The 22,224-nt window shown below is 35.0% G+C and overlaps 1 protein-coding gene across 4 annotated transcripts in view; it reads right to left on the reverse strand.

Moving 5' to 3' along the window:
* Positions 1 to 22,224, reverse strand: part of RGS22 (regulator of G protein signaling 22) — a 133,983-nt gene that overhangs the window by 1,782 nt on the left and 109,977 nt on the right. For all 4 annotated transcript variants that reach the window (XM_047842699.1, XM_047842701.1, XM_047842702.1 and 1 more), the window contains 8 exons: positions 21,951 to 22,123; positions 20,864 to 21,026; positions 18,237 to 18,395; positions 16,073 to 16,141; positions 13,580 to 13,741; positions 8,248 to 8,427; positions 4,574 to 4,729; positions 1,325 to 1,423 (listed from right to left, as the gene is read on the reverse strand). In XM_047842699.1, the coding sequence (XP_047698655.1) occupies positions 1,325 to 1,423; positions 4,574 to 4,729; positions 8,248 to 8,427; positions 13,580 to 13,741; positions 16,073 to 16,141; positions 18,237 to 18,395; positions 20,864 to 21,026; positions 21,951 to 22,123 (1,161 nt within the window). The remainder of the gene's footprint in view (positions 1 to 1,324; positions 1,424 to 4,573; positions 4,730 to 8,247; positions 8,428 to 13,579; positions 13,742 to 16,072; positions 16,142 to 18,236; positions 18,396 to 20,863; positions 21,027 to 21,950; positions 22,124 to 22,224) is intronic.

Consider the following 22,224-nt stretch of genomic DNA (forward strand, 5'->3'; position numbering starts at 1 on the left):
AAGGCCTTATGGAGTTCTTTACAGCTATTCACGCATATATATATATATATATATATATATATATATATATATATATGTATATATATATATATTTAATTTGATTATGAATTTAGGTGCTCAAGAGAGATCCAAGTTTTTTTGAGGGGGGTAGTTTTGCATTTGTATTAATTACAATTCTTAAATGTGCAAAATCTATCAGAAACAAATGCACATACAGAGAATCCACACTTGCAAAATGGCACAGTATTATCACTGTACCAATTGCTAGAGTAATTCAACATGTATCTCTTCAATAGCAACAACAATAATAATTTACATTTAGGAAATGCCTTTGGTTTCCAAAAGCTTTTTAGTTTCTTACGAAACTCTTGAGATATATGACAGGAGATTGTCATCATAACCATTCCTTTTTCTCACACTTTCTCCTTTTAACAGACAAGGAAACAGGCTCAAAGCAAATTCAGGGATTTTTTTTCAGGCTCCCAGGTAACACTGACTTGTAAATGATATTGAAAATTAGAAGCTTGTTATCTCTAGTTCCACATTTCACCCTTCTTTATACCACGTTTCTGAAATTTAATGCTAGTCATTTGCTAATAAATGTTTTTCCCAATGGCATTATTACATATCATACACTTTAGAGGTTACCTTTTTCAATATATGGTGTCACAAAATTGACATTCCCCTTGTCTCAATAATAGCTTTATAGTCTATCAGTTATCTTTATTGAGCGGCTGAATTTATTTGACATTCTTAAATGCCAAAAAGATTGTTTCTTGAGCTAGAATCCTCTTAAGATGCAAACACAAGTCATTAAAAATGGACATGACTTATGAAATTTCAGGGACGTGATATTAATGTACAAGTTAAATGTAAATATAAACATAAAAATTGTAAATGTATTCATTGATGGTCATGTACTGGCCAATTTTATGAGCACTTCAAAGAATTAAGAAATTTGAGATTAAGGCTTTGACATTTTTCTTTCTTTTTTTTAAACCCAAGAATATGTCAACCAAGTGTATTCTGTCTTGTTCCCTATCTGCCTTATTCTCTTTTTCAATAAGCTAGTCATTTCAACTGCTGCCACTTAAATCTTCTTCATGTGTATAAAAAAGTATTTTCTTTTATTATATTGTCCAGGATCAGCTGAAATTTTAATAGTCTCTGAAGGCTCAAGGGAATTCCCTTCCAATCTCTCCTAGAATAATTTTACCCTCATTTTCAAACAAGCACAACTCTACTACTGGACAATAACTGAGTTACTGCATTCTACTATCCAATGTTTTAAAGAAGTGGTATCTGTGACACCCGTACAGCTTACCTGTCGACCATATGCTTGCAGGCTGAAAACTGGGTCACTGGGTAAAGCAGCTGTTTTGATAGCAGATCCTGAAGAACTTGCATATTGTTTGCTTCCATCCTGTAATTATATTAAGTTATTAAAAAAAGGGGGGGGGTAAAACTCTACTAGTATAAACTTACAGCTAAGGAGTCATAACATTAGATGAAAAAATATCTTGTAATGAGTACCACACTCGAGGTCTCATCAAGTCAGTGTTACTAATTTGACATCATTTATGAACTCTTTACATTTATTTCCTACTAATATAAAAATATTTAAAAATGAGTGATAAATTATGAAGTGGAATGTAAAAATTGCCACCCAATTCTGGCATCTAGGAAAAACCACTGTAAACCTTTTCATAAACATCCATCCAAGCTTCTCACTAGGGAAAGACATAGATATAACCTGTAATTTTAGTATTTATATTTTATTACATAAATTTCATACAAATGGAATCACACTATATGTGCTTTTTTGAAATCTGCTTTTTCATGCAAATTGTTGTGAAAATATTTCTAGTGGAAATGTAAAGGGGAGGGTCTTAGTGTCATTCACCAGTATGCCTACAATTCAATATATAGTATACACCTGAATATGTGGATAATGAAATGTATAAAATGCATCATCAATGAATTAACTGTTCTAAGCACTCAAATCTTGAGTGATAAAAAAATCAACTATATCATCACTTCAACAGGTAAATAATAGTCTAGTAAAGGTATGTATCACAGATAATTTAATCAATGCCTGCTACTGGGAACTTAAGCTATAAGATTTTTTTTTTTATGATTATAAATGATGCTAGTTGATGACAGAACTCTCCAAGAAATCCAGTCATGAATCAGAGGAAGACTATAACATAGGCACGCAAAATTAATTAAATATTCCTATATAAACATTTGTATACATAAAATAATACTCCAAATCATAAATGCAGAAACTTGGGCCAAAAATAGACCAAAAATATAAAAAGTAAAATGAGTTTACTGAACTTAAAAGACTGAAGAAAAAAAGACAAAAATCTCTGAAAAATGAAGCTATAAGGTACCCAAGGGAGAAAAAATTTGATTGAATAGAGAGATAGGTAGGGGATTTATACACATATTATTTATATACACTTTCTGATCCATATACATGCATACACATGGTATATAATATGTATATGTATCATATATATGTATCAAAAAGTTTAAATATACACATATATACACACGTATGATATGCATATAAATCTGCGCCCCCCCCCCCAAAAAAAAAACCACTTAGCAAAGACATAAGCCTACAGACTCAGGAATCTGAGCAATCCTCAAACAGAATAAGTACAAAGAAATCCACACGAGACATATCATAATCAAATTCTGAAAGACAAAGACAAAGAAAAAATCTTGAAGGCAGTAAGTAAGAAACAATACCTTACCTATAGGAAAAGGACAGAAGAAAAGAATAAATCTTGGAATATCAGGAAGGAAGAAAAAACTGGAACAGCAAAAGTATGGGTTAATATAATAGCCTTTTCCTCCCTCCTTGAGTTTCCTAATTTATGTTTGATAGTTGAAGCAAAAATTATAAAATGTCAGAGTTTTCATTTTCTGTTTTATTCTTATGATGGCTTTATATGGATATCATCTGCCATTTTCTGCTCACTTTGAAATGCCTTATATTTTCCTCAACCATCAATAATACCGATGTGGTTCTCAGTATATGCTGAGGAAATATTTAAAATAACTATAAACAAGAGAGGGAAAAAGACTTAAAGTGGGGGGGGGGGGTGGTTAGTTTCTAGACTCTAGTCAAACTGGGAAAATGTTAACACCAATAGACTGGGAAAAGTTATGTATCTATAATGTAGTATCTAAAGCAACCACTAAAATATCTAAACAAAGATACACCAAAATAAAATTCTAAGAAATATACAAGTAATCCACAAGAATGCAAGACAAAGGAAACAGAAAAAAATGAAAAATAGAGGGAACAATCAAAACAAGAAATAAAATGGCAGGCATATTAAAAACCATAATAAAGACAAAGAGACTAAACACACCAAATAAAAGACAGAAATTGGCAGAATAGATTTAAAAAACACCACCGTGACCCAACTATATGCTGTTTATAGGAAACTTAATTGAAATATAATGATATAGAAAGTAAAGGAATGAAAAAAGATACACCATACAAACATCAGAACAGAGCAAGTTGGTTTTGCAGCTTTGGAGAAGTTTGGCAGTTTTTTGAGAACCTCCACAGTCCTCTACATTGTTTATGACACCATATATGTGTATAAAACACTATCTTTAAAAAGAGCTGGAAGAATATATCCCAAGTTTAATGGTTGCTCTTCGGGATGGGGAGGGTAATGGAACTCAGAGCTGGGGTTAAGAGAGTTTGCTCTTTCTGCAGTATTTACGCTTTCTACAATATTTTAACGACGGGAAAAAAAATGAGGCAAAATGTTAGCAGTGTTTGTCATCATATTACTTTTGTATTTTTTGATACCTTCTAAATTTCTTTTAAAAAAATAGAATAGGTATAAGCTTGCAAGTAAATAAAATACATTAGTCATGAGCAGTTAGCCTTTTTCAATTCAAAGAAAGTAGATAAATATAAAGAGACAGACAGATGAATGGTTGAATAAATGGACAGACTGACAGACAAATAGGCAGGCTGGGTAATTTATAATTCATATTTATAAATTTTGTGGTCAATGTATCAGTTTGTTATTGTAATATTGAAAATGCTTTCCCGTGAGTACATAACATTTTTTTCTTTCATTCATTTTTGCTTTCGTTCCTGATTTACTCTAAATAAACACTGCTTAATAATTGAGCCTGTGCTGGACACTGGTCTAAGCGCTATGATACACAGATGCACAAGACAAATACTATCCTTGGGAATCTCAGTCCAGTGAGAATGACAAATGCAAAAACCTATTCATGAGACAATATAAAGCATTCTCCAAGAGAGGTAGGAATGTTACTACAGTGGATGTGAACTGCTTGTGCGACCTAGGAGGGTCAAGAAAGCTTTCACATGGAAGAGGTGACATTTGAGATGTATTTTGAGAAATTCAAAACAAAGTCTGAAACCTCTGGCTAAAGGCTTAAAAGCCACTAAAATCTGTATTCTATAATGTCTCTGTATTTTCCCCAGCCTGAATTCTTCTGCAAATTCATACACACCACATACCTTTTAAAAGTCTGACTCAACTCAAAATGAGTCTTGTCTTACCTTTGCAAATTTCTCGTCTTCTGTGACTGCCAATTTTTTTTTCTTATTATATTCTTGTCTTCTCTCTAAAACACTCATAATTTTTTCATCAGTTAAGTTCTTCCTAAACTCGCAAAACTGAGGCCAAAATTTAAATAGAACCCCAAAAATTGTCATCTGTATAAAAAACAAAGTATGTCTCAGATTACAATTTTACACAAATGTACCAATTTAAACTCTAATTCACCATAATAATGGATTAACTATTCTATCTTTAATATACAGCGTGTTTCCTCCAACTTACTGTCTCCAGACATCTTGGCATAGTTTAGCTCAGCACATGCTTATCATCAATGTTTTTTACTACCAATGAGAAGTCTTTCTTTAAAAATAAAACCATATACTTAAAAGTTACTTTATTCTTTATGTTTCCCTAACCAATTGATTGTATTAATAAAGAATCCATTAGGTCTTTTTAAATAAGAAATTTATGTTTTCTTTTAAAACATACACTAGTTGATCTGCCACACACTCTGCTGTTTTATGCAAGTATTCCAAATATTCAGTCCATCAAGAGGAACGCCTCTGTGCCCCCTTTTTCTTTCTTTTAGAGAAAGGAAATACCTCTGGAAAAGCTCTTAAACAAAGCCGCAGATCTAAAAATAAATCTTGAGTAACTTTTAAATGATATAATCTCTTTTATGTGAGAGCAAGAAAAGTAACATTTAAAAAGCAGGGTGGTATCCCGGACAAAGGCTTTCTATGAGGACACTCCACATTAAGTGATTAATTGTGATATTTATAGAGATAAGAATTGTTGCTCAAAGACCCATGCCAAGTATTTCCATTAGTTCCAGAGGCATATATTACTTCCAAGAAGGTAGGACCTGCCACATCAGATCAAGTCCAACATCTTGTTACTAGGAATGGCCTTTACCTAATGCCCTAGAGAAAACTGAACCATCCCATTAGGCTCCAAGCCAACTCTTCAGAGGAAAAGAGGAATTTATAAAAAGTAAGTGCTGCAGTGATCAATAGAGTCCTCAACTGGCTGGTATATTTCATTACTCCTCTTTTCTGTACATGAATATTATTAGTAATTCTAAAATTTTTCATTCCTTTTAAAATACAGTTTTATCATTTAATTCTGTAGCTTCTTGGCATTGTGATCACAAAAGCTACAGATACTTTCTTTGATGAAATGTAGGCTTTAAACCAAATTTCATTTACATTTAGCTGCTATATTTTTATTTAAGTAATCCCCTGATCTAATGTCAAGGGATCATGGTAGTTTCTATATGAACTTCTTAAAAAAAATACTCCTCTTCCTTCTCTATTTACCAACTATTGACCCTACTTCTCAGTTATCTATCCAAAACCTGAGTCATTCCCTGCTCTCAAATACATTTATTTCCATCTAGAAAGTCTTCCAGCAAACGTCATTCAATTAGAACACAATTTTTCAATGGCAGACATAAAACGACTCTACTCCTAAAAGCTGCAATTAAGATTTTAAGTTAATAACATATGTGTTAGTCACAAAAATTACTCTGTACCACGAGAACCTCAAAAGATAATCAAACTGTAGGTAGGAAAATGTTGTAATAAATATAGAGCTACTTTGCTCACTGGCAGTAGATGGGCAATGACTTTAGTATGAGTTAAAAGGGCCAGTGAAAATTTGGTTGAGTGAAGAAAACTTCAAAGTTATTAGGGGTGCCGGTGGGGGACAGGAAAAGGTCATACTGCTAACAATATTAGAACAGGCAATAGGCTTTTTTATCTACTATGCAGCCCTTTCACTTAACTTTGCTCTCATTTCCAATTTGATTTTACTCCTTTCTGTCACAATAGATCACTTCTCTGGGGCTCCTGGGTGGCGCAGTCGGTTAAGCGTCCGACTTCAGCCAGGTCACGATCTCGCGGTTCGGGAGTTCGAGCCCCGCGTCAGGCTCTGGGCTGATGGCTCAGAGCCTGGAGCCTGTTTCCGATTCTGTGTCTCCCTCTCTCTCTGCCCCTCCCCCGTTCATGCTCTGTCTCTCTCTGTCCCAAAAATAAATAAACATTGAAAAAAAAAATTAAAATACAATTTAAAAAAAAAACAAAAAAAAAAAAACAATAGATCACTTCTCATGTCAATCATCCATGAGTTCAAATATGTTATCGAGCGCCTATTCTGTGCTAGGCATTTGGGCCACAAGGATAAATAAGAAACATGCCTTGCCCTCAAACACCTTACAATCAGATGGGAAAGTCAGCATAAAAATAGTCATTTTCAGTTTTGTGCGATAAACAGAAACATATGCAGGATGTTACAGAAGCACAAGGGAGAGAAGATGATAACACAAAAAACTCAGGAGGGAAGAGAATAAGGCTCCTTTGTAGAACCAGAGATATTTCAGCAAGACTGGTGGGTGAGGGCAGGGAGTGGTAAGAGATGTGCAACCAGACCTCTGGTTTGCACACCTGGGTAGAAGGTGATGCTATTCCCTGAGCTTCCTTAGGAAATGCAGGAGGAATAATCAGTTTGGTGGGGTGAGGACTCTATAGAAAGATTCTCTTATTTTCTGATGCTCTAAAGTCCACATTTAAATTATGTCTAGGACTCTATTTTAGGAAATCAAGTAGAATGCATAAACTAGAGGACTCCAGTACAGGTTGCTGGCTTCAATCCCTAGACAGTATGGCAAAACCAACCAATATAAGCAGTTCCAGACATGCACTTGCAAACTCAAGGTCTTTGATGTAGATGGGCAAGCCCTGGCCTGGTTATCCAGAGACCTAGGCTAGGCTAAGTGATCTCTAAGATCTATTCACAAACATAGTACGATTCTGGCACCATGTTTTCTCTATTTCTCTTTAGCACTTCCTCAATCATTCATCTGTATTTTCACCTATTTTAATGCATAATTTGGATTATGAGTCCATTTCAGTTCCTCAGAGGACTTAGAACACAGCTGGCTCACAAATGAATGTTAAGGAATAATGGCCTTTTTTCCATGCTCAAGGGCAATCGTATCCTAAATCTCTGGTTCATATCACTTAAATCATGACATGGCCTTCCCTATTACCCCTATTATAATTTATTTTTCTTAATCATTTTTCAAGAACAACATCACTAAAAGGCTTTTAAAAATGCAAATAAATTATGTCCACCAAATCACTGTTTTCTATTATTTATCTTAAAAAGAAGTAACTTGAGCAGGTTAACAGGCATGATTTTCTTTTCATGAGCTTGTGTACTTTATGTTGGTTAGGTACTTAAATCTCCTCTCACTTATTTTATGAGCTATGTGAATATTCCAATCTTTAAAAATACACAAATCTTGGGACACGCATATTTTACACATATTTGTGGTAGCAGATTTTCTAAAGGAAACATGAATGGTGGGAAAGGAAGGAGGAATTGGCTGGAGTTTTATAAGCTAAAAACAAAAATGATAATCATAGAAAGTCAAGGATAGTATTTAAATAATTATATTTGCTGTGTATTATCAACAAAATAGTAAGTTATTAGTTTCTTATGTTCTATGGAATATGCAAATATTTTTTCATTAAATAGAAGTAATCTCAGTTAAGGAAGGAAGGTTGTAACCCTGTCAAATATGAATAATGCAAAATCTTTAAAAGAATATCTAGATTGTTAATGTATTTTAAAATACGCTTAACTGATACTGCACGCCCTGATCTCTTACCTGTGCCTCTCTAAATACATAGGGTCCTAACTCCTTCCTGTGTTCAATAATCTTCTGGGCTTGCTCTATTGGAATGTCAATTTGTAAAGCTGGTGGAATACTAGAATTAATAAAGCAGTTGATAATAGTCACGATCTTCTTGTGAATGATGGACTCATCACAATGAGAATGGCACAAGTCCTGAACAGGAGGAAAGAGAGGACAATATATGATTAACGCATTCCTAGAACACTTTGTAGAATTGTGGCAATACATCTTCCAGTAATACATAGATTTTAACTTCAGATCAAGAGGACATGAGGACATGTGAAAGCTATCTTTCTATAAAACGGTATCTTCTATTTCTCTTGGGTTTGAGGAACCTAAGACGTTGATGCATACATCGTACATAAATACAGGTTTCATTTACCCTTGAGTGCTTCTACTCCTAGGTAAAGGAACAGCTTCAAAGTCTACTTTGACTCATTTAGCAAATTTATATTGGGTGCCTACTATATACCAGCTGAGCCCCAAGACAGTATCTGCCTTTAAAGGCTCAATCTTACTGGAGGAGAAGCAAGAGAACACATTACTTCAATATGAGTTAGCTAATAAGTACTACAGTAGAGGTATACACAGGATCCTAGGAGAACACTGAAAACGGGTACCTAACTCAATCTGCAGGTGGATGTAAACACTTTCCCAACCAAAACTGCTTCAACACCAAGGTGACTTAGGCTCAAAAGGGCAATATAATTGCAAATGGCATATTGGATTAAGGGTTAGTATCCAAAATCTATAAAAAACGTATCAAACTCAACACCCAAGAAAACAAATAATCCAGTGAAGAAATGAAAAACATGAACGGACACGTTTCCAAAAAAGACCTCCAGATGGCTAATAGACACATGAAAAGATGCTCAACATCACTCATCGTCAGGGAACTACAAATCAAAACCACAATGAGATACCACCTCATGCCTGTCAGGATGGCTAAAGTTAACAACTTAGGAAACAACTTGTAGAAGTTGGCAAGGATGTGGAGAAAGGGGAACCCTTTTGCACTGCTGGTGGGAATGCAAAGTGGTGCAATCACTCTGGAAAACAGTATGGAGGTTCCTCAAAAAATTAAAAATAGAAACTACCCTATGATCCAGCAATGGCACTACTAGGTCCTTATCCAAAGGATACAAAAATGCTGATTCAAAGGGGCACATGGGCCCGGATGCTTATAGCAGTGCTATCATCAGTAGCCAAACTGTCAACTAATGAATGGATAAAGAAGATATTATACACACACACACACACACACTGGAATACTACTTGGCAATCAAAAGAATGAAATATTGCCATTTGCCACAACGTGGATAGAACTAGAGTGTATTATGCTAAGCTAAATAAGTCAGAAAAAGACAAATACCATACGATTTCACTCATATGTGGAATGTAAGAAACACAACAGATGAACATTGGGGAAGGGAAGGAAAAATAAGATAAAAACAGAGAGGGAGGCAAACCATTAAGAGGCTCTTAAATACAGAGGACAAATTGAGGGTTGCTGGAGGGGTGTGGGGTAGGGGGATGGGCTAAATGGGTGATGGGTATTAAGGAGGGCATTTGCTGGGATGAGCACTGGGTGTTACATGTAAGTAATGAATCACTAAATTCTATTCCCGAAATCGTTATTACACTATATGTTAACTAACTTGAATTTAAATAAAAATAAATATAATTAATTAATTAAAATAAATTTTAAAAAATTTCAAAGCAAAAAGGGCAATATAAGCAAGATGTTGGCAGTGACAGGTGCGCCATTATGTATCTTTTGGTATTTATACTTTTATAGTTAACCTATTAAATTATCTTCCTTATACCCAAAGAACTCAAAAATAGGGACCATACATTTAAAAAGCCCAGTTTTATGTGACAAATGCAGGGCTATCATTTTTTAAAATAAAGAGGTAGCTTAGCTTGAGTTTATGGCATTTCTCTGTCAAAGACATTGTTCTCCAAATCACAAGAAAGCAGACAAATTTGGAAACTTGTAATTCTAGGCCAGAAATGAGCTAACACTTATTAAGTACTCACTGTATGATGGGCATTGTAATCACTATCTTATGGGCACTATTAAAGAAAGTAGAATTTAAGTGCTGGCCATATAAAATCCTACATAAGTTATATGTGGAAAAAGCTTGATATAAATGTTACATTAAGACAACAGTTAGCATTTTTAACTCAATTTAGAACCCCCCCTCAGAAAATGCCTATTTATACAACATATGTTAGATGTGTTACCAAATGTGTATTTTTTCCCATTACTAGTGAGATTATCATATATAATTATTTGGTAAGCCTCATTTATAATTATGGAATATAAGGCTTGTGAAATAACAAGTTTTTGGAGTTTTCATTTTGAGGGTGAAGGGACAAAAATCAGAATTGATTTTTTTTTCCAATTGTTCTGCCCTACTATGCCATTAGCTCAGTTAACGTTACCTATCATTAAGGTCCCAGTTTATTTTTATTTTTTTAAATGTTTATTTATTTTTGAGAGAGAGAAAGCAGGGGAGGGGCAGAGAGAAAGGGGGAGAGAGGATCCAAAGCGGGCTGTGCACTAACAGCAGCATAAGGGCTCAGTTTAAACAGAGTTCCCTCTAGAAGGCTTTTGGTGACTCCCTCAGTTCAGGAGAGATGTCTATCTTAGGTACTCCCATTACCCCCTGAGCTTCCATCACCACTGCCCTAGTCACAGTCTTACAACTGCCTTGTCTATCGCTCATCTGTCCCTCCCATGACAGTGTAAGCTCTAAGAGGGAAGACTATTTTGATGATGGTTGCATCCTCAGGATTTTTCATGGCCCTTGGTAGATGTTCAAAAAGTATTTGCTGGATGAATATACTCTTCCAGTTTTTTTCTATGGACACACACATACACATACACACACACACACACATACATGTACACACACACTTTAGATTAAAGTATGGTGTTTTATAGTAACTAGGTTTTTTTTAAAAAAAATATCCTTTCCCATCATTGATTGTTCTCCTACAGCATGATTTTTAATGGCTGCAGAGTATCTAGGTTCTTCCCAAATATTCACAATTCAGGACAGTGTTTAAGAACACTGATTAATCATTGTTCTGAATTGCGAAAATATGGAAAGAACCCAGATCTTTATCTCTTAGCATATTACCACAATCTTTGCTGGGGGCAGGGAACATAACTTAGTGGTTAAGGGCATAAACTTTAGCAATAGAATGCCTTTGTTCAAACTCAAGCTCTACCACTTAATTAGCTGCGTGATGTCAGGAGTTTCTTAACCCTTCTGTGCCTCAGCTTCTTCATCTATTAAATGGCAAGAATAACAGTTTTGACCTACTAGGATTCTTATAAAGAATAAATTAGTTGTTACATGAAAAGAATTAAGATAACATGTGCCAGATAGCAAGACACTTAATAAGAGTAAGCTATATAAAAGTGAGTTCAGTAAGATTTTGCCAGGTGTAAAGCTTTCCACCTAGCAAATTCTCTCAAGACCCAATTCAAATATTATCGCTTCTGCTAAGATTTGCTTGACCTACTACCCTCCCTGCATCATTCCCTCTCGGCGCCAAAACTATACCTAGTTAGAACATGGATCATAATCAATACTCTTTCATGTTATTTGTTTTCATGGATGTCCCCCTCCTTGAGGGAAAGCAATGTATTGTATTTACTTTTTATTCCTACTATTTAGCTTAATGGCTGGCATACTAGGTACTTAATAAATGCTTACTGAATGAACAAATTCCCTCCTATAGCATGATATTTAATAGCTACCTAGAACTGTATGTCCTCCATTCTATACCACAAAAAAAGATATTTAAATGAAGACCAAGGACAGCTTTGAAGAAGAAGCGGTCACACAACTAAGGGTTGACTTTCTATGAGTGTGGTTTCTTAAAATGCCTTTCTTGCAAAGTTTATTGTATTACCTCTGTCCTAGCAGGGTTGGGCTTATTCATATTCTTATTAGCTTAAAAATAATTCTGCCCACTCACAATAGCTGCCTTTTCTGGAAAACAGGCTCTACCTCCTAATTAAAAAAATTATTTTAATATTGCTTATCTTGTGACAGACTTTGAAAAAACTTATCTCAAAATATTTTTTTCTGAGAAAATTTCTAAGGTGAGAAGAGTACAAAAACTGTTCATAACAGAAAAGGGTAGAAAAGAGTTTCACGGCATGTTGAAGAAAGTTTGGAGATAGACTTTATTGAGAAATTGCTAACTATATAGAATATAAATGCTGCAGAATATTTGTATTACATAATTCATACTTAGATTATAAAACCAATTGAAAGTATTATCCTCTTGAATTCCAGTTTTATTTTTATTCTCTACTTTTATAATGGGATAAAATAGGCTACTTGCCCAGAAATGAATCTGTTACCCAGGGGAGCATTTAGGCAGAGTCTGGATGCCTCCTCTTAAGTATTTCTAAACAACACTCCTATATTCAAGTCTAGATTAAATACCTAGAAAGTCCTTTCCTTTCTTTAATGCAAAGATTCAATATGATTTCAATGAACACTTAAACCTAAAAAACAAGTGCCTAACCACTTGTTCTTTGACTTATTTGTTTTTGTTTTGTTTAGAATGTGGCCATTCTTTCTTATTTATTTTTATTTTTTTATTCTTTGAGAGAGAGAGTGCACACACATAAGCAGGGAAGAGGTAGAAGAAGAGGAAGGGAGAGAACACTAAGTAGGCTCCAAGTCCAGCGTGGAGCCTGATGTAGGGCTCAATTCCATGACCATGAGATCATGACCTGAACCAAAATCAAGATTCTGACACTCAACCAACTGAGCCGTCCAAGCGCTCTGTGGCCATTCTTGCTAATAGAAAAGCTTCTCTCATCTCTGTTGGTTTATTTATCAATAATCCGCTATTTTGATTACCATTGCTGGAAATATGGTTGGGAGAAATTCTGGGAAAGAGGTCTTGGTTCAAGTACTGAATATGGATATCTTCAGGAAAAAATGTCTATAGTACATTTATAGAGAAATGCTATGCAAAAATGTAATTAAAACTCTTTTGAGAAAGGTTCTCATTAAGTCATAATATCTGTGAATACCTTGAAAAATCTAATTCTATCATTTCAGGGCTCACGCTTACTCTTCACCATGTAATAATAAATGTATCTAACATAGAACAATAAATACCTCAACATTTACATATTGGTATGAAGATGAAAAAATTGGGATATCTTAATACAAATCTTGTCCATATAGTTACAATTAAGAATCTGGTGTGTTAATGCATTTCCTCCACAAAAAGAGGTGGTTTTCTCCAGCTTCCAATATAATACCTTATATTTTTGTACTTCTTGCCAAAAGAGTACCCCGTTTTCCAATAAATCTCCTTTTAGAGCCACAAACCGTTGAAACTGTCTTGCGGTAACTGGATTCAATAATGCTTTACGAAAAGCCAGGATTTCACAAGATGAAGATATCCATTTACTCTCCACAGGCTGTCCATAACAGAAAATACAGAAAATGAGCTGTGTTCTAAAAAGCAATAATAAAGTCATTTATTAGGCTAAACATTACCAAATTCAACTTCCTTTACTTTGGGTTGTTGAAATTTACGGCAAGGATACAATAGAATTTGGCAACCTTAACCCCTCTGTTCTCCCTTTTCTCTCCTTTATATTCTTATGGCATCAGGTTTTTAGAGGTGGAGAGAAAAATAAATGATTGGATGATTCAGAACATATAACTACATTGATTAAGGATGTCATTACATTTTGGGACTAAGGTGAAGAACTACACTTTAGTGCACTGTGTGAGTTCTGTGCTTAAACAGAACAATATAATCATAATGTTATGATATATATTGTTACATTATTATTATGTATTTTGTAATTACATATATATGTTATATAGCACATAATGTACCATATATGTAATATATATGTTATGTATTAATATATAACTCTCCTGTCTTTTAAGGAGTAAGAGCACTTGAACATTTAAGATATTTTTTCACATCTTTAAAAAAAATTACCAAATCCTGTTAATTTAAGCAGGAAATTAGTTGTGGAGCTTCTATTTAGAAAAAAATAATGTTTTCAGGTGACACATCTTTGTATTATTTTAATAAAATTGTTATTAATACTTCATAATAGAAGAAATCATCATTAATACATTATTTTTAATAATAAACTTCCTCTGAGGATTTACTTTACATAACAAAAAAGCCAGAAGAACCCATAGTGTTTTAGTAATGCTTAAAGGTAATACTTAGTTTATATCTTCACAATTTTGAAATACAAGATGTCTACTTTTAAAATTTTGACCATTTTAGATCACATATCCATTCCTCTTTAGCCTCTCAGATTAAAAAACATAAGACAGATTTTACTGAATTTACTGAATAGTAATTATTTTACTGGATAAGTTTCATTAACATTCCCTAAATCTGAGTTTAGCCTACAACCATCCAAAGAAGCATCATCCCAACAATGTTTTAAATGAATTTAGGAATTATAGTAACAATCAGTCAAAGCACCATGATAAATACCCATTATTGGTTAGGCATAAAATAAGTTTCTTGAATCAAATCATATGTGACCATCAATGTGTTTAAGAGAGTTATGTAAAAGGCACTAGGGGAACACAAAAGGAGTAACTAATTCTGCCTGGAGTAGCAAAAGCTTTGCAGAAGGGTCTTGAGGATGACATCTGAATTGGAAACTGAAAAGTAAAGGCAACACCAGGCAGTCTAGAATGGCAGTGCCTTAACCCAGATAGAGCGATTAGATGTCTAACACTGTTTTAGTGAGGCACATGTCATGTTCTCTGGTCAAAAAGTTAAGACCCTCAGCATATGTTCCGTATTAAAATTACAGCCCTATAAATAGGAACAATTATGTATTAGACTGGGATGTTTATTTAAAACCCACTCAGCAAATAATGTTTTAAGACCTGCTTCTTAAGATACTAAAACTTAAGTAATTTAACTAAAACCTATAATTTAACTAAGCAGAAAATAACAAAATATATAATGCACAATATGAAATATAAGCCCGTTCTACTCAGTATTTCAATTAAAAAAAATATAGCAAAAGACAAACATAAGAATGGTTTATTTCCTTTTAAGAGGAAAATACAGAAAAAGAGCATCCTAACAGATACGTATAATCCTCTAATAGTCAAATAAAATTTTATGTTAGTTAGTTTGTAGGGGGTCACCTGGGTCTAGTCCCACATTCCAGCAAGATCTGAGGAAGAATGAGTACACATAAATTCGTAAGCTCAAAAAGAAGACTGTTCATCATGCTTGTTGAAAGACAAAATAGGCACTTTCTAGTAAGGTATCATAGCATAGTCGTTTAAATAATCACCAAAATGAAAGTTACCTTAATTCTTTTAAAGCCAAACTGTAATTTCCAACAAAGAGCATAACATAATTTAACTTGGTAATTCTGCTGCACACATCACCTCATTCTTTTTGTGTAATCCAGTCTCAGTAATAAATAAACTATCATAGGCTGGAACGAACAGCTTGTCTCAATAAATCCATCACAAGCAAGATAAACAAAAATACACATTTACCATCCAATATTCAAAGCACGCTTCTAGGGTTTAGCAGTTCAAGAGGGCTTTAAGAAGGCAGCGCTGGTAGAATCACACTTTCCCCCAGAATCCATCAGCCAATTAAATGTGTCGGTGGTCAGTTGGTGGCTTAGAAAGCAGGGTCTATGATGAGGGTCTCTTTTAATACGTGTGTGTGGGGGGTAGAAATAATTCTTTGACAGAGCAGAAGTTGCAAGAGGAAGAATATAACACACACTACTTGCCTTCCAGACCCCGATTTTCCTTTCATGCTTCTGTAGTAAGAGCTCCTCAGCTACATCCCTCATCTGTACCTAGAAGCAAAACCATTTATTTTTTCGCACTTATCCAGAGTGCCTACATTTTTGTCATCATTTACTAATTTAATAACTTTTAAAAATGAGGTAAAGGTCAGCATGGATAAGAGATAGTGCAGTTTAGGAGAAAGAGGATCTGATTTAGCAATGGAAGCCCTTCCTAAGTGCCTGGGCAAGTCACTCAAATTCTCTGAACAGTTTCCCACCTGCAAAGTGAAGATAATAAAACCTTAGTGTACTGCCCCAAGTGCAAATAGAAGTTTCACTTTGGGTTACATGGAAATTGAAGCTGGAGAGATAATGAGGACTTCTCAGATTTTGGTGCTATTTTTCTAGCCACAACTAATTTTAGAACACAAAAGTTATTCAAGACACGGAGGAAATATAGTAGATATTTCTTGAGGTTATTGCCTGTTCACAATATTTTCCCCTGGGAACCGCTCCCGCCAAATCTGTGCTATGTGAATCTACCTCCCTGTCCACAGCGGATACATCCAGGCACTGACCTAGAGAGACCAGGTCTTGGATCATGACTACTGAGTCTTTTTTATAGCCACAGCTGTCCGGGAACTTTCGCTGGGTTTCCAGGGCTGTCCTGGCCCCGGGCCTTTCCAGAGCTTGGGTGCCAACTCTTCCCCTCAGTGTGTGAGATGTTCCAGCACTATTTTATAATAAATTTTCTCCCTTCTCTTTTGTCTTTGGCGTAAGGTTGCCGGAATCAGTTTATGTTGCTGGCCACCCAAAGAATGCTAAGTCAGGAAATGGCTACAAGTTACAATAAAGTTATTGTGGCAAACATAGAAAATGTGGTAAATAATACTAGTGAGCCAGAGCAAGAAGGAAAGAAATGAGGAAATTTGAGTTGTCCCAAAGCTTATTTCCAGGAACTTTTTGCCTAAAACAAGACAGCTCTTCTTCATACTATAAATTCTATATTCCCAGCTGTATTGCGTTTTCCATAACTTAAGGTGCTCAGAAGAGTGAGGGTATTTCCCAATAAGTAAGGCTCAAAGTGTTTGAAAAACTGAATATAGAAGGCATTTTTTTAATGTTTACTTATTTATTTTGAGAGCGGGGGAGACAGATGAGAGAAAGAGAGATGGAGAGAGAGAATCACAAGCAGGCTCCATGTTCAGCATGGAGCCCCACATGGGGCTGGATCCCACGACCACAAGATCATGACCTGAGCTGACACCAAGAGTCGAATGCTCAACTGACTGAGCCACCCAGGCATTGCAAGGGCAGTTTTTTAAGATTCCTCCTAATCAATACTAATGGTATGCGCTTTGCATACTATAGTCCAAAATCATATGTTCTGCCCCTGTGTTAATTTATAAAGATCAGGTTTGCCTGTTTTAGGTGTGATGACAATTTAAATAATCAAAGTAACATGTGCTTTTGATGAAGTAAAAATAAAGCAAAAACAAAAAACATCCCACTTTACAAAGTAAGAAGTAAAAACCTTCTTCCTCCCCAAACCCATTCCCAGAAGGCAGATCCTTTTAGATATTTTTCCTATAAACACAAGATCCACCTATAAACACAAATATAGGTAGATAGGTAGGTAGATAGATAGATATATCTATATCTTGTGTATATATCTATATCTTGCTGTGTGCCAGGTACCATGCTAAGAAACTAAACATAATTATTTCATCTTCACGACTATCTCATGAAGCAATTACTCTTATTAACCCTAATTATCTTTCACATGAGAAAACTGAGATTATAAAACTTAAATTGTAGGGGCGCCTCGCTGACCTAGTCAGTACAGCATGAATGGGACTCTTGATCTGATGGTCGTGAGTTCGAGCCCCACCCTGGGTGTAGAGATTACTTAAAATTAGAATAGGAGAGAATAGAATAGAATAGAATAGAATAGAATAGAATAGAAAAAACATACTTTAAAAAGCAAACCTTAAAGTTGTACAATGAACATGTCATAGGGTTGAGGCGAAAACTTAGGAAGGCCGACTCTATGCTCTTAGCCACTAAGCCATTGAAGTACAATGGCTGGGTTGACAGGTATACACATTTGCTGTTTTTAGAGGTACTGTTAATTACTACCCAAAGATTACACTCACTGATATACCTTTATCTTCTGACGTGCTGCAAACTGTTCACTTGCAAGAAATAATGGCAACCACACATTTTCTAGCTTATTTAGGACATGCTTCTGAATTTCAATTAGAACAGGTGCATCGAGCTGCTCATGGAGCATCTTTCCCCAGCCACCACTTAAATTCATTATCTAGGAAGATAAAAATGAAACATAAACTGCAAACTTCTGTTTTAGTGAAGACATACTAATAGTCATTAATTTATCCATCCACCCCCAAACCAGCTGCCGAGCAGCCGACAGCACCATTTTCATTTTCCGTAAGTTATCTCCTGGCTATACCAGGTACAGTAAAGACTGACAACTCCCCTAACATCAAACAGAAAATTGTGGTTTGTGTGACAGTTCTTTTAGATGTCTGATTTTGTTCACGATATATTTCAGAGAACACAGGAGTGGGATTTTTATCCTGTATGACCACAAGCAATGCCACGTTTTCTCCATGGCCTCAGTATCTTCAAAGGTGAAATGAGGGTATTTATTAGTCAATGAGTTTTGTAAGTGCTCTTCCAGGTCTAATAATCTATGAATCTGTAAATCTGGTCAAATTGACTAATTTGAGAAAATATTTTCTTTTGTGCATGAGGAAAATGGGGCATGAATTAGTTAGGAGACAACCTTGGCTCAGATATTATCAACATGTACAAATAAACGTTGGATTGGAGATGGTGGTGGTAGCAATGCAGGGCTGCCCCCAACAACTTCGAAGAGGAATACAGAGGCAGCAGGAAGGAGAGAAAGACCTGGTTATACAGACAACAGTCTCTGACCTGCACAGGTAGCACCTATTACAAAACACAATTTCTTTGTGGCCCAAATCTTCCTTCTGCATAAGTACTGGTTTCAACAAGCTACGAATGGCCATTTTCTGCTATAAATCATTCTTTTTTCTACCTGTTTCTGTGTACACAGCCCTCAAACCTTCTGGACCCCTCAGTGGAAAAATTACCTTCTTCTTCGTTCCCTTTCGATTAATAAAACCCATCAAATCCTACTAATAAAAATAATTTTTAACATAAAAACAAAAGAGAAACCCTCTTGGACATCTTTTAGTAATAATGATTCTATATAAAAAAGGAAGAAAAAAGAAAAAGATAAAAGACTACTTTGCTAATCAAAGAGCAAACTTGGGGGGCGCCTGGGTGGCGCAGTCGGTTAAGCGTCCGACTTCAGCCAGGTCACGATCTCGCGGTGTGTGAGTTCGAGCCCCGCATCAGGCTCTGGGCTGATGGCTCGGAGCCTGGAGCCTGTTTCCGATTCTGTGTCTCCCTCTCTCTCTGCCCCTCACCTGTTCATGCTCTGTCTCTCTCTGTCCCAAAAATAAATAAACGTTGAAAAAAAAAATTAAAAAAAAAAAAAAAAAAAGAGCAAACTTGGCTACCCAGCCGAAATTAGGACTGGCAAGACCTACACAGAATGTAAGGTGATGTGGATATCCTTAAGTAGAAAATAAGTAAATAAAAATAAAAGTAAAGCCAAAGATGAGGAAGAAAGGTCACTGGGGAAACTCTTCTGTAGTCAACACAGTCATTTGCTATGATGGCAATGGATAACTTCTTCACTGAATTTTAAATGCTCAGCATCTTATCCTACGGAGGGTTCACACAGTAGCATCAGATACCACGAAACTTCACACAATGTAGCACAAGCCAAACAGAAAAGAAATGCCTCCATGTGTTTATTTCATACTTGTGCTTGAGATACCCAGCTACTTTTGCTAACGTATCCCAGATTTGTATCTCAGGAAACTAATGGCAAGGCATTTTTGTCAAGGTTGATTAATTTCAGATTGCCTTCTCCCCTTATTCCCCAAAACGTTTGCTTACTTCCCCCCGCCCCCACCTCCCCGCCCCATAGGATCTAGCTTTTTAATCTGGTATGCCCTAACATGAACACTTCTGAATTTTTCTGACATTTACTGAATTTAGCATTAATCTGAGATTTGTATTTCACAAATATACACCATTAGGATATGCATCCTTTTAAATTACCAAAATAAAGATATCAAATGCTATACATTTGATCTCTAGGTAGTAACGTAGTACCAAACTTCAAATTAATTGTAACACTTAATTCTTTACATTTCAAAAGCATAAAACTTGAGCCACATTTCATGGATACTCAGTGCCCCTGCTGAATCCCAATCTGACATTTTACCATATATGGTAAATGCTAATAGTATGCTAATGACATGCTATATACTAAATAGCATAGTATGCTAATACTATGCTATATACTAAATAGCATAGTATGCTAATGACATGTAGCAAGGATTACAATAATAATATAGTAAATAATGACACCATATATCATAGGCACTCATATCTGAATGAACGGATGAGTGGATGAATAAGTTATTTTTATTCCATAATTACTTTTTAAAATAACACAGTTTTTACAGCATATAACGCTTGAGTGAATTTTAAAGGCATTTAATTTTTAGATAATTATAAATAACTGAAAAAGTAAGATATCCAAACTGTCTAACATATAAATCATAAAAGCAAAAGACAAAAACGATGAATTTTAGGTTGTTGGCAAAAAGAAATAAATCATTGGTTTTCACACTTCAACAAAGAAATATGTTTACATGTTGATACCTGGTCTTGCTGATACAGAGAAGCTGGACTTTGGGGGCCAAAGAAATATTTTTTATTAAGGTATTTGTCTTTAATATATATAGATTTTGCTTCCCTTTGCTTTCGGTCTCTGTAAGTTATTCTTCGGAACTGCTCAATGTCTGTCCAGCACATAAGGTCCACACTAAAATGAAAACAAAACCAAAGCACAGCCCTTCTTTTATTTTTCCTCTCAATTTTACTAACCACCAAACAAGTTTTTGTTTTGACAGAACTTAGAATGTGATTGTCTTGACTAGTTAGCAGAGCCAAGTATATCATGAAACTAATGAGTTCAGTGTTATCATGTCTCATCCTAGCTAAATATATGAATGAACACAGGCATACTGGGATCAGAAAATCATCTACCATCGTTATGGGTAGGGTCTCAGAGTTCCTCCATTACTGATGGACCAGTATTGTTGATATCTAACCTAAGAAAATCTCCACCCAATGTGTGTCTATTTGGCAACATGCTAAATTTAGAACAATTCTCATCATTAAGAAGGGAAACTATATATGTGAAATTTGGCTCCCAGGTGTAAACACTTTCTCTTAACTTGGGAGAAAATTACTGGAAAAACATATGATGAATATTTCAGCTTATAGTAGATAAATATGTCATAAGTTTCCAAGATTTTGTGCAAAACTACAATGTTTATGTATCAGCCAATAAAATTACAAAGTTTTACAGTAATTTCAGTAGCTGAGAAAAATATGAAAATATGAAAGAGACACTTTTTCAGAAATACTAGTTAAAGCACCTGTCTAGAAAAATGCAAAAGAAAGAAACAGTAGAAAAGTGACAGAATTAAACATAGTGGTGTCTTAATTTATCCAAAGTTAAAACTATTAACAAAATCTTAAAATAATATTTGGGAGGTTGCTATTATCAAAATGCACTCCCCAATAAAAAGTTACCGATACAGATTTCAGATAGGTATGCCATTACTACTGTCATGGATGAAATCTAGCACCAAATCACTTTTACATGTTGAATCAAAGTAAGTTGCTTAGAAAAACAGTGTTTTAAGAGAGAAATACATTTCTAAACGGTTATTTTCCTTACCTTGAAGAATGAGCCTCAAGAAACTGACGGAAATGTTCAAACTCCAGTTTGTTGTTAAGCAGATCATTAAAACTGAAGTGCCTATATTCTTCAGGAACATTATTCCAGTATTCTGTTTTTTTACACACCTCAGGAAGCGGTGAAATACCAATTCCAACTTCACAAGTAGTGTCCTAGTGAAATAACACTTTTCATTAAAAAATCTCCTAAATACAACAAATTATTTTCCAAATTTAAAAAGAGAAACTGAAATAAAAATGAACCATTAGGTCAA

This window comes from Prionailurus viverrinus, chromosome F2 (genome assembly GCF_022837055.1).
Source record: "Prionailurus viverrinus isolate Anna chromosome F2, UM_Priviv_1.0, whole genome shotgun sequence".
Classification (NCBI taxonomy): Eukaryota; Metazoa; Chordata; class Mammalia; order Carnivora; family Felidae; genus Prionailurus; species Prionailurus viverrinus.